Raw genomic sequence first — 14,029 nt, forward strand, 5'->3', positions numbered from 1 at the left:
GTTGATATAATTTAATTTCTGAAATTTCCAAACTAAGTACCAAGTCCTAATTTCTCCTGTGGGAATGAGCTAGTTTATATCTCTGTTATAGCCTAGTAATTTAGGTTACTTTGGGCTTTGGTCACAACCTTGATTTAGCTTTGGTTTAGTGACAAAACAGTGAGGTAATGAGATTAGTAATTGGGATTGATCACATCAGAGTAAGACTAAGAGCAAAGCTAACTCAACACTGAGCCAGGCATTTATTGGGATATTGTTTCTCTCAGCTGTCTTCGATTATTTATTTTATTTTTTTATTTTTATTTTTTGCGGTACGTGGACCTCTCACTGTTGTGGCCTCTCCCGTTGCGGAGCACAGGCTCCGGACGCGCAGGCTCAGCGGCCGGGGCTCACAGGCTCAGCTGCTCCGCAGCATGCGGCATCTTCCCGGACCGGGGCACGAACCTGTGTCCCCTGCATTGGCAGGCGGACTCTCAACCACTGCGCCACTAGGGAAGCCCCTGTCTTCACTTATTGCTATCAGGCAGGAAGAGATTTTGAAAATATCTATGATTTTAAGAAGGTGAACTTCAACCAGAGCTTTTGTTTACCTTATGCATCTGTACTAAAGGCCTTTTGACACAGAGAATACATGGTGAGACAGTGGGACTTACTCACTTTTAAGCCTCATGTGGGTGTGTAAACTGATAGAATCTCCACGCAGGACAATTTGGCAGCATAATTCAAAATTACAACTGAATATCTCTTTTAGCCCAGTCATTCTACATCCCCAAAATTATCTTATAGGTACAATGCATATAAGGTAAGGTTACTCATTTCAGCTGTGTTTGTAATAACGAAAGAGTGTGAATGCAGCACTGGTTAACTTTATTATCATATAGCCATAAAATGAAATACAATGTGGCCATATAAAAGAATGAGGGATCTCATTACATACAAATACATGGTAATTTGAAAAAGGCAAGTTGAAGAATAGTATTCTAACATGTTATCCTATACGTATAGAGAAAACAAATGACCCTCTGTGCGTGTGTGGATAGATAGATAGATAGATAGATAGATAGATAGATAGATAGACAGATAGATAGATGTGTGTGTTTCTAGTATATACATATACATTTATAGAAGGTTATGCAATAAATTGGTAAGATCAGTGGGCTCTGGATGGCTAAAGACTAGGAGTGGAAGAGAAATCTTTTCCTGGAAAAAGGTGTTACACGTTTTGAATTTTGGACTATGAAAATGTGTTATCTGGTCAAAAGTAAATTTATGTATAATATATATAATATATATTTTACATACATATATAATATACATTACATATATTATAAAAAGAGAATAAGTAAATACATTCTTTATTTCTTTATTTATTTTATTTGGTTGCACCGGGTCTTAGTTGCAGCAGGCGGGCTTCTTAGTTGCAGCACATGGGTTCCATAGTAGCAGCAGGTGGGCTCTTTTAGTTGAAGCTCGTGGGCTCCTTAGTTGCGGCTTGTAGGCTCCTTAGTTGTGGCATGCAAACTCTTAGTTGTGGCATGCACATGAAGCGCCAAATTCAAAAAATATGTGTCCCCCAAAGTTTAGAAAGTAATTTAATTAATTATTTTACTACCACATAAATATTGCTAAATTCTCAGTCTGAGATAGAATAATATCCTGGCTGTCTACTTCTGTCAGCCAATTCAAATTTTAGATTCTACAACTTGCAACTTCCCAACCAGAGAGCTTATTCCTATATCAGAAAGGATGCTTAAATCTTAGGCATACTCTTTTTTGAAAATCATTTGTTCATGTAGAGCTGAGTTATCAATATGTCAAATACATCCTTAGGACTCAGTTTCTTTCTCTCCATTTCTTGTATTGGCTCTGCATTGGACTTGTTTCTAGGGATGTCCCATCTACTTGGTGGCCTCTGTCAGTTTAAATAGAAATACATTCTTGACCTTAGAGCACTGGCTGAATGAAAGTATCTCTTTCTCAAATTTCCAACACAATTCTCAGATTTGACCTTCACTTAAATAATTTGGATTTTGTGCTCTTTGTATCCGATAAGAATGGTTGTAGTACTGATCCAGTAGCCTCAAAATAAGCATGGGCATATAACCAAGGACTACCTTTTATTGAATGGCTGAATAAATAAATGAAGTTTCATAGAAAATTGGCATGTCTAATAAAAGGAAAATATTTTCAAGAAAAGTGGCCCATTAAAACTACAGAAGTCTAAATTATCCTATGTACTTTATCAGTAATAACACCAGTGATTATTAAAACAACAAAATACTATAACATGTGGTATACATTTTTTACTTAATTTTAGAACTACAAGAATATGTGTTCAAATTAGAGTTAACACATTTAGATGACCATTTAATTTTATTAGACCTAAAGAATTACTTTATATCATACTTTTTACCCTAGTAGCTTAAAAATTAAAATATGTCACTTACAGTCAAATATGTTTATGTACTCAATAGATTTGAGCCAAATCGATCATGTTTCAACTTCAAGAAATCCCTATAAATAAATTTCGATTCCATAGGACAGATCTATTAATTATGCTTTTAGGGGAGGTATAGTTAATGAATTTGCACTGTAGAATGATGGCATTTGTGCAAAACAATTTAACATCAGCTTTTCGATGAGATCTTCATAGAAGATTAAAGATTATTTGGTGGAGAAGTTATGCATCCCAATAAAATGGTCTGTTGCAATTTATTTTTATGAAAGTTGGAACAGCCCTGCTGAAAGCTTAGAATATGAGTATAATGACAGTTATGTATTATAATCCTGAAAAGCCTGGTTGGATTGCTAATGAAGAATATTTTTAAATAAACTTTTTATTTCAAAATAGTTTCAGAGGGGTGGGATAGGGAGGGTGGGAGGGAGAAGCAAGAGGAAGGAGATATGGGGATATATGTATACTTATGGCTGATTCACTTTGTTATAAAGCAGAAACTAACACAACATTGTAAAACAATTATACTCCAATAAAGATATTTAAAAAAAAAGAAAAGCTGTGGAGATGGTACAGAGAACTCTTATATACCATTCATCCAGTTTCCTCTAATGTCATCATCCTCCCTCAGCAGAGCACATTTATCACAACTTAGAACCAATATTGGTCCATTACTATGAACTAAACTCAGTGATTTATTCAGATGTCACCAGTTTTCCTTAATGGACTTTTTGCTATTTGAGGATTTTATCCAAGATGCCACATTGTATTTAGTCATCATGCCTCCATAGCAGCATAATCTGTGACAGTTCTCAGTCTTTTCTTGTCCTTGATGACCTTTACTTTGGTCAGATTTTTGCAGAATGTCTCTCAATTTGAGTTTGTCCAGTGTCTTTCTCATGATTAGACTGATGTCATTAGTTTGGGGGAGGAAAATCACAGAGGTAAAGTACTCCTCTCATCACATTGTATCATGCTATCTATATGCTCTCTATAGGATGTTAACCTTGATCACTTGGTTGAGGTAGTGTTTGCCATGTTTCTCCACTGCAAAGTTACCTTTCCCCCTTTTCATACTCTACTCTTTTTGGAAGTAAGCCACTAAGCACAGCCTGGGGCTGAGGGTGTGACGTAAAGTTCCATCTCTTGAAGAGGGAGCGTATCTACATAAATTATTTGGAATGTTTCTGTAAGAGAGACTAGTCTGTTCTCCCCAATTGTTTATTTATTCAGTCACTTATTTATGTATGAATTCATGATTTTTGTTTGATGCTTTGATTATACTCCAGTACTATGTTATTTATTTTGTTGCTCAAATTGTTCCAGCTTTGGCAATTGGGAGCTCTCTCATGTTGGCTCATTTGTCTCTTGGGCACACCCCTTCCTTTTATTTTTTGAGCACTTTCTTACTTTCTGGCACAAGCTATTCATTCCTTGCCTCATCCCAGGAATCACCTATTTCTCCAAGGAGCTCTGGTTCCTTTATCAGAAGAAATCAAGACCCAGGCACTAGGCATTAATATAGAATAGTTTATTTAATAAAATTAACACATTTTTCCCCAGAATCAGAGGGAAAATCCAATATGGCTTACATAAGAAAAATATTTTTAATATTTGTAAAAAAATTCTCTCATTTTCATGGACAAAAAGTAACTCCCTAATTTATGAATTAATGAAAAATATTTTAAAACTGAATTTTAATTTTAATTTTTATGTTATTATACAAATGGCTGATTGCAAATTTTATACACAAGGCATCAACAGTATCAAGTGATAGATCAATTGAGAGTTCTTTATTTTTCTATGTAAAAAGAAAGAACAGAATAGTATGTTTCTCAAAGCTATTACAATGAGTTCATATTTGCACTTATCAATAATAGATATAATAGTAGAAGCTAAGAGAAGATGTAACATTCAAGTTTCAACATTCTTTTCTGATTTAGTATTTTGTGTCCCTTATTCTTTAATTTCCCTATTTCTTTGGTGACAGTATATTGAGTGCCAAAGCCCTCAAATAGTATACTTTGGCCATGGACGGTTGAGCAGTGACAGTTTTGAGTGTGATTACACTTTCTAACCAAACATTTTAAGCATTACTTATAATAATAGATACTATGCCACTTTCCCAAATTGTGGTCTAAAATGTAACCTGGGAAAATTGTTATTAATATAACAAAAATATTTCCTTCCATACTCATTATTTATTGGGAAAAGACCACCTATTGTGATTCACTAGTACTTACTGTTCACTTTCCTGACTTTTTTTTTTTTTTTTTTTTTTTTGCGGTACGTGGGCCTCTCTCATTGCGGAACACAGGCTCCAGACATGCAGGCTCAGCGGCCATGGCTCACGGGCCCAGCCGCTCCATGGCATGTGGCATCTTCCTGGACCGGGGCACGAACCCGTATCCCCTGCATTGGCAGGCGGACTCTCCACCACTGTGCCACCAAGGAAGCCCCCTGATTTTTTTTTTAATAAGCTTAACTTTGTTTATTTGTTTTTTCTCGGCAATAACTTCTAGTAATTCTGACATCAGTGTTGATAAAGTACTAGGTTGGTAGTCAGAGTTGGTACCAGGATACTTGAGACTGAGGATTTCACTGAGGTCATTTATCTGCTATTTCCAGCCTCTTGATAAGTTGCCCCTAATTATTCATATATTTTTTATGAGCCATCTCATTGGAGCCAAGAAAAGATCTATTCAGCTCCCTGCCATTGTTTTCCTCTAGCCTGGTGTCATTTTCATTTAAATTTGTTAATACTTATTCTTCACCAACATTGTGTGGCAGCTCTTAGTATGCCAAAGTGGCATGGTGTTGGCAAAACCTCTCTATGTGCTTAAATAATTTCTATTCCATTGAGAAATTTAAGGAAGAGGGGAATATTCCTATCTCATTTCTTACAATTTTATTTTAAAAAGCTCGTTTTATTTCCACTTGTGCCCTCTTTTTCCTCAGAGTCAAAGATGAGTCAACAGTAGGAGTTGATAGATACACTGCTCTTCTTGGAATTACTATTCTCCTTCGCACTTAAAGCTTATATCTCTCCTGCCATCCATCTGTCCAGGAAGTTCCATAATCACCCACTCTGAGGAGAGTCTTGTATATTAATTTTAAATTATCAATACTTTAGCAAAGACTTTCTCCCCTTCCACAACACACCCACAAGCAGATAATATTTCAGTGTTTAGGTGTGCTGTAATTAAAGTATCGTTAAGGCAGTAGTAACTGTTAGATTCCCATCTAAGGTGTGAGACTGGCTAAAGTGTCTGAGGTTACTTGATAAAATACAAACTAATCTCTGTGAAAATCTTTGTACTAGAATGTGTACAGTACAAATATTAAGGTTACTTAATGCTCATTAAACACCAAGTAATTGCAAAAATATTTTCAAAGAATAGAATCCTAACTCTGTTGTGTTTTTGGCCATCATATGTTGATCTGAAAGGATGGTAGAAGAAAACATACATGAAAATCTTTGTGAACTTGAAGTAGGACAAGATTTCTTAGGAAAAACACCAGAAAAGTATAAACCATAAAAAACAAACAAACAAAACGGCAAATAAGATGGAAAGCATTGGTTCTTTTGTAGACACTGTTAAGAAAATGAAGAGGCAAGCCCAAACTGGGTGAAAATATTTATAATAAATATATATGACAAAGGATTTGTATTCAAACAACCCAGTGAAAGAGAAGAATAGGCAAAATATCTGAACAGACATTTCACAAAACAAGATATACTTACTAATGGTCAGTAGGCATATGAAAAGATGCTCGGCATCATTTGTCATCCTTGGAAATGAAAGGTAAAACCACAGTGAGCTACCACTACAGACCCATGGAATGGCTAAAATTAAAAAAAAAAAAAAAAAAAAAAAAAAACAACTAAATACCAATGTTTATGAGATACAATGCAAATGAAAGTACAAACTATTGCATTTTGGAAAACACTTGTCAGTTTCTTATAAAGCTAACATAATACCAGATATAAATTTACCATAGGAAGCAAGTAATTTCACCAGTAGGTATTTATCCAAGAGAAACGAAAACATCCATCCACATAAAGATATATACAAAAGCACTCAGTATGGCTGTATTCCCAATACCCCCAAACTGGAAACAATGCAAATTCTAGCAACAGGTGATTGGATAAATGAATTGTGGCCTCTGCTAAATACTACACAACATTTAAAAGGTGGACTACTGAAACATGCAACAATATGATATGATGAATTTCAGAATAATTTTGCTGAGTGAACGGAGCTGGGCCTAAACAAATTCATATTAATATGTTTCCCTTCATATGAAATTCTAGGGAAGGAAAAACTAACCTATAGCATATAGCTTATCACTGTTGCTTGGGACCATGGATTGGATGGGTGGGAGGTGCTTGCATGCAAAGGAACGTGAGGGAACATTTGAGGTAATGAGAATGTTCTATATTTTGATTTCGGTGGTAGTTATACATGTGAGTACATTTGTCAAATCTCATCTGGCTATATATTTTGAAAAGTTGCATTTTAGTATAGGTATGTTGATTTAAAGAAATAAAGTTGATTTAAAGAAAAAGAGGTTGGAGATGAGGGAAGAGTTTGCAAATTTAGGGAAATTATATTCTAAAAACAACAACAACAAAGTGAGTAGTATCTTCAAAACTAATGAGTAGAAAGAATTCTGAAGAGCAGTATGCATGAGAGGAGGGTGATATTCCCGAGAATATCTCTGATATGCTCAAAGGAAATATTTGGCTAGATTTTATTATTGAACTTAAAGATCTTACTTAATGTTAAGCTCAATTTGGAAGAAAATAAAAGAGAACTTAGCATACTTGGGATAGAAATAGAAAGGGGGAAAGTCTACTAATTTGTATAAAATAACATTTTACGTGAAGGAACAATGCTAGGTTCATATTTATTTAATCACCTAATGTTGGAATGAAGCACACATTTATTGGACTTAGAACCAGAAAACCAAGTCTTAGGACACTCAGACAATAAGAATTAAGATCGTTTTTTTTTAATAACCTGTCAAGAATGTCTAGTGCAGTCTCCAAAGGGTCAGAAAACCCAAATGTGTCATACGAGCATTAAGGAGATTCCTTCTGTTGGGATGATTTGCTTCTTTTGCAGAATAGCTTTTCCATATTCCCATGGGATTTTCTTTCGCGTTATTGTGAATGGACCATTTCCAAAGTCTCTAAAATACATTAAAAGCAAATGAAGCCATAATTCTAAAAAAATAATTTATGAAGAAAGTTATGAAAGAACACACACTGTTGGCTTTTAAAAACTTCAAGTGTAACTTGAGTGTACTTTTTAAATTTGTATTTAGATATACACTTGCATTGGTATTGCTGTCATTGAATGAAAGGGTAAATGATTTAAAATATGAAGTATGGATAAGACATATCTGAAGGATTTACTATAGTATTTTATCTGAAGTGTGAATAAATTGGAATGACACCTAAATTATAGATCACTGAAACACAAATGGGATAAAAACAAGCTGAAACTGAAGATTTTTTATCCTATTTTTTGCTATGAATTTCTCAACTTGATTATTAAATGCAGTTTATCAGATGTTGTCATATAAGATTGATTTGCTTTTTTAAAACACTTTTCTCAAGATTTCCTAAGAGTAATAGAATTAAAATGTCACACTATAAGATAGATTTGAAAGTTAAAGTGAGAACAAAGTTTTCTCTAAGAATGATATTCAAATAATCAAGGTTACATGATGCAAATTTTAGAGTCTGCTTTCCATAGTGCTCAGAATGACACATTTATTTCTGGGAAGTTGTGGGAGACCTTAACCCTTAAAGAAGTTAACCATGACACTTTATTTTGAGCTCATCTTCTTATGGAAGTTAAAAAAACCTTCATCTGATCCAGGCTTTCAAATTTTTGTAACTGAATGTCATCTCTGTCTCCTGAATATGATTTACAAGGACATAATACTTTAATATGCTATGCAGAATATCAGTACTTTAAGAAAATATCAGATAATTCAACTAAATATGAACTGTGCTCTATCACTTGCTTAATTTCTCCTGAAAAAGCGAATGATGAGAGGAACAGCTCAAGAGTCTTGTTTTTCTATTTCTCCAAAAATGTTTTGCTCATTTCTTCTGTTAAAATCCTGCAGTAAATTGATTCCTAAGAAAACCTCTTTGTTTGCCTATTACGTCATGTAATCAGATAGTGAAAGTCAGAAGTTCAAAATATTTCCTGATTTTGATCTAATAAATGGCCAAGAAGCTCTGAATATATTTAGAAATTAGTCAGTAAGTAACTCACCTCAGTTATCTGGTGCCTGTATTTTCCTGTTTCCTTTAGTAGATTATTGTTCAGTTTTTATCTAATTTCCTCCTTTAGACATTTTAACTCAATGTTCAGGTTTATGTCAATTTCTAAAGAAAGTACATGTTGCATAAAATATTATACTGAGTATCTTGGGTCCTCTGTTTATAGTTCATAGCCATTGTTTCTGGAATAGACAGTCAGAAGTAATGCTACTTTAATGGATATTTAAAATGTGTCTGTGTTATTGTACACCTGAATCAAGTGAATTGAAAATAATCTTTGAGTAGAAAGAGACACTAAGAATTTGTAGCAACTGCAGCATGTATTCTTTGAATGTATTCTTTTGTTAGAATTTGTCAGCCAAACTTGTCTTCTTGTTCCCTTATCTCAATCAAGGTTAATTCATGTTTTTGCTTTAATCTTTACTGAAAGTTTTTCTGTATTTGTGTCCATGTACATTTGGAAATGGAACTGAAAAAATATAGGTGTGCATTTTTTTTCAAGGTTTTGTTTGCTTGTCTACTTAAATGGAAGAATTCCTCTGAGAGAACGAGTTGAGAGCATAGTAAAATAACTTCTGTTGGGCTTCCCTGGTGGTGCAGTGGTTGAGAGTCCGCCTACCAACGCAGGGGACACGGGTTCGTGCCCCGGTCCGGGAAGATCTCACATGCCGTGGAGCGGCTGGGCCCGTGAGCCATGGCCACTGAGCCTGCGCGTTTGGAGCCTGCGCTCTGCAACGGAAGAGGCCCCAGCAGTGAGAGGCCCGCGTACCAAAACAAAAAACAAAAAAAACTTCTGTTGCTGCCTATTATCAATATCTTTTTCTTGGTTTTAGAAAGAAATAATGACAAGCTTCTAACACGCATCTCTTTATATAGGCTAATCTCTCACTTAAGAAGTTTTAATTGATTACATTTTTAAAGGACTAGAGAACAGCATTAGCAACATTCTGATAATTCTCTTATATTTGTGTAAATCTTTTGTCCTTAATTTTTATTTAGCTGAATATAATAAGAAAGTTTGTCAAGAGCTATGAATATGGGAATTTTTAGAATTTAATATTTCTTCATTTTGCATTGTAAATTAATGGCAGATATGCTTTTCATGATGAATTAAAAACTGGGTACAATGACTCGAATCTCCATAAAAGGAAAATATGAATAACACATATTTGAAAATCAGCCTGAAAGACATTGAAATAGCACCGTAGTGAGCCATTATAGGTATAGTTTAATTATCAAAAAAAGGTAACAATATGTTAAGCAAATATAATACTAGATACCATCCTAACATAAAAGATGGTTATTATATTTAATAAAATACACTTGAAATGCAAATTGAGAAGTGATAATTTGATTAATTTCTTAATTATGTCTAAGGAATGATTCATTATACAATAATAATTTGAATTTTTCTACATCCATTTTCACTTATATATTTATTTTTTATTTTAACAAGAAGAGTTAGATCCGAAATTAGGAATAATAAAAAATGACTACAAAAAAGTATTTCTTTAATTCAATTTTGTTTTTCTTGTAGAGTACAGATATGAGCCCAGCAAGTAGCACCACTTCACTTCCTGTTAGTCCTCTTACTGAAGAGCCATCACCTTTCAAGGTAAAAAATAAATTGAAAACATTTTTAATAATTGTTTACAATTCTTTTAGGATCTTTATTTTATTTAATAAAAATATTTATTTTACTATAGTAAAATAGGTAGTTCAGGCGTAGATGGTGAGGTTAACTGCTTTAGTTCATAAGGATCTTGTTTCAGATGTTAAAATTTTGTTTTGTCTGTTGTCATTCTACTTGCTAAATAAAGGTAGAGTTTGAATAGAAATTGATACTTTATATAACACATTGTTTGCCTTGCATGTAAGAGACAGTAATTTCATTGTAATAGTTTGATGTCACAGGAATTATAGGTTTCAAATCCTGTATTTATATTAATTTAAGCAATAAGTTTGGAATGAATTATTCAGCACTCATTGAGTAGTTAAACTTTCATTAGCTAGTTGAATTATCATTGATGACTCTAGGTCATAATTAATTAATTGTGTATTCTTTACAAACTAATGGTAAAAATAATAAATTAACATATGGAATCATTCCTCCAAACACTGTATTTTTAAAATATTTAAGTAAATACTCTAAGTATGATTAGCAGAATTCTTCAGTTTGGGAGTCTGTATACATTACAAATATGAAGTCATCTTCTTGTTTTGCTATTTAAGATTAGATGTTTCTCTTTAAGCCAAAGCTTGTAAATCAGCTATTTTATATGTGTACCAGAGATTTTTGGATTTCTTTAGGATTATTGTAAATAAAGGGACTCCTTAAGATCATGGGAAAGAAAAAAAAAAACTTGGAAAGTTGGGATGATACACTTATTTGCAATGGTCTCAGTTTAGTTTAAAGACAGGGAAACATATTTTGGGGGGTTATGATGATTTGTGTTTTATCATAACTTTGTTATTGTTTTTCATATGAAGACAAAATCTTATTCAACTTCATATTTCTTACATCTAGTACAGTGACTGACATGGATTTCTGTATACTCAATATTTGCTCTATTGTTAAAATGAAAATAATAGAAGGTTATAAATTCCATTGTGGGTCTTTAGTTTTCTAATTATAGGTGCTTTGTGGCTTAATGATAGACAATAATAACTGTTAAAGGCTCATTTTATGTCAGAGAATTGTTAAATACTAAATAGAATTCTTATTATATCATTTATTGAGAAATATTTTATCATTCTACGACAAAAGGAGAAAATAATACTAATGTTTCAATGTTTAGTGTTCCTTAATATTCCATCTTACGGTAGATGGGATAAAATTTAAAGAAAAATCATATTTTTAAAAAGTTTTTAATTGAATTCTCACAGCATCACTAGAAACCATTTTCTCTTTTTAATATATTGATAATGACTACCCTCCTTGAAAATTAATGTATTTTTTAACAGAGGTAAAAGGAAACGTCAGATATATTCCAAAATCTGCTGACATAAAGCTAATATAAATATAACTATTTTAGTTAGTTTCTCTGACTGGTTCTAAGAGATCAGTATTTTTCCCGTGTTAAAGTGTAAATATACAGTTAAAACTTCCAAGTGCTTATAATATATAATATTGGCTTTTGCTAACCAATATAGTTACAGTACCTCTTAGTTTACTTCTTCTGTGATAGGAATATTATATTTTTTCAAAACAATTTTATCAGATATAGAAACATCCACTAGTATTTCGAAGTATCTAAAATTAAGGTTTCAAATTATACAACTCCTGCATTTGCTTCTTTTATTTTTAGTTTATAAATTGTTGTCATATAAATGTTTAATAGAATTCTTATTTATCCTTATATAAACACAAAATATACAGAAACTATTTTGAGATGTACCTTAGCAGTATAGTACATTTTAATTGCAAAAAAATTTGTTGAAAACAAAAAAACATGGAAGGCATTGAAGTTTTCCGATATCGATACCCTGAAAAATCTTTCAATTTTAATTCATTTATGTCCAAAACTTTATTTAAATTTTTGATATTTGACCAACATGATTAGCTAGAAAAAAAATTGACTATCTTTTACTCCCCAAGAATAAAATAAGATTAATCACCTTTGATACTTTAGTTGTATTTTCTAAGACAGTGATTTCAGCACCCAACTCCATAACCATCTGCCCTAATATTAGACTAGGAAGGCTTTTGAAAGATAAGCTTTGGTGGCCTGTTGAGAGACTTAATTATACCTTTTCTTCTGGGAAATAATTAGGTTAATAAAAGAAAGTATTCCATCCCTTTTCTTGGTCTATTTTGGAAGCACTCATATAACAGTGGGAGGAAGATATCCTGTTTTGGCTCAAGTGTTTATCCAAGTAAATTCTTTCCTTTAAATATTATCTTCAGAATGATTTTCAGATTAAATTTATTTTAACCATACCATTTGACATAATGACAAATGGTATGTAATATATTTTTAAAATCCTTAATAATTACCTTCCCACTAATATCTCTACCTATATTATTGACTTGAATGTTAGATGAGAAATTGGCTATCAATAGGAATGTACCACAGTGGGATCTATTAAATTTAAGGTAATAGAAAACTGGTAGTATCCTGGAGACTTACCCAAGGGGTCAAGAGAGGTATGTTAAGCTTTGGAGATACAAGAATCAAAGATAACAATTAAATTTTGTTTGGGACCAAATGCTTCTTTTCCATAATAAGACTGTATTTTTTTGGCACTACTAGTACTGGAGTACATACTTCAATTTAATTTCTAAACAAAACCAGATCTGCTCTTAAAAATAGCCCAAGCCCTGTATACTTACTCACGACTCTATTCCCTTACAGAACAGTTCACCTCGTGCTAAATTTCTTGCCCTTACCATTTAAAACCCATTGCCATAGTGTTTTGTTTGGTTTAGTCTTTCAAAAATGAGGACAGTTCTCACAAAAATCCATCTAGTCTTCTCTTAATAAATTGCAAGATCTGGGAAACTGCCTTTCTTTCAGATAGAACTGATTGATCAGAGATAAGTAGGGTTTCTCCATCTGGACAGGGTACATGGATACCAGTTCACCACAGTCACCATTCCCTATTCACACCTGGCAGTGAAAGCATTTGAGTGAACCCCTTCATATAAAAAGATGTATAATTCACAATCCTCCACTTATACCACAGGTAATAAACTCACAGATTTCCCAGTCAGACTCTTGGTGCTGAGAAGTTTCTAGGAGTCCAGATTTTTATAATTGTGCAGACTATTGTTATGGACATATATTTGGAAACAAAGGGCAAATGCATAACTTCAATTTTTTTAATAGAGTTTTCAGCATTCCATAAAATTTATACATATGTGGTCTGACACATATGCCACTACATTATTATGGAAAGGCCAAGGAATAACTAATTTCACATGGGTGGAAACAATATTTTATTAAACAGCCATAATAGAATCATAATAGTGCAAGTTAATTGATCTAAGTGAGACTTTGATATAAGGAAAAAGGGAGTAGACTGCTTAACTGTTAATTAAAAGTTTTATGTTCTTCTGTAGAATAACCAAGTTGACATTGTTACTTTTGATGTGCCCATTCTACCCTATTCTACCTGTTCCCTCTGCCATTCTCCCTGATTTCCTTAATCTGCCTTGTCTCTTCCTTTGTGGCCTCAGTCAGATGTACCACACCAAAAATGCTTTAGGGCCATCAAATATTACTGTTCTTTAGTAGGATGACCCTTTTAATTTATTTGTATATACACAG

General features: G+C 33.1%; 1 protein-coding gene across 4 annotated transcripts in view; it reads left to right on the forward strand.

Annotated features, from left to right (window-relative positions):
* Positions 1-14,029, forward strand: part of CCSER1 (coiled-coil serine rich protein 1) — a 1,188,125-nt gene that overhangs the window by 499,862 nt on the left and 674,234 nt on the right. For all 4 annotated transcript variants that reach the window (XM_081234941.1, XM_081234938.1, XM_081234939.1 and 1 more), the window contains exon 7: positions 10,297-10,374. In XM_081234941.1, coding sequence (XP_081091067.1) covers positions 10,297-10,374 — 78 coding nt within the window. The remainder of the gene's footprint in view (positions 1-10,296; positions 10,375-14,029) is intronic.

This window comes from Mesoplodon bidens, assembly GCF_964165515.1.
Source record: "Mesoplodon bidens genome assembly, chromosome: 1".
Classification (NCBI taxonomy): Eukaryota; Metazoa; Chordata; class Mammalia; order Artiodactyla; family Ziphiidae; genus Mesoplodon; species Mesoplodon bidens.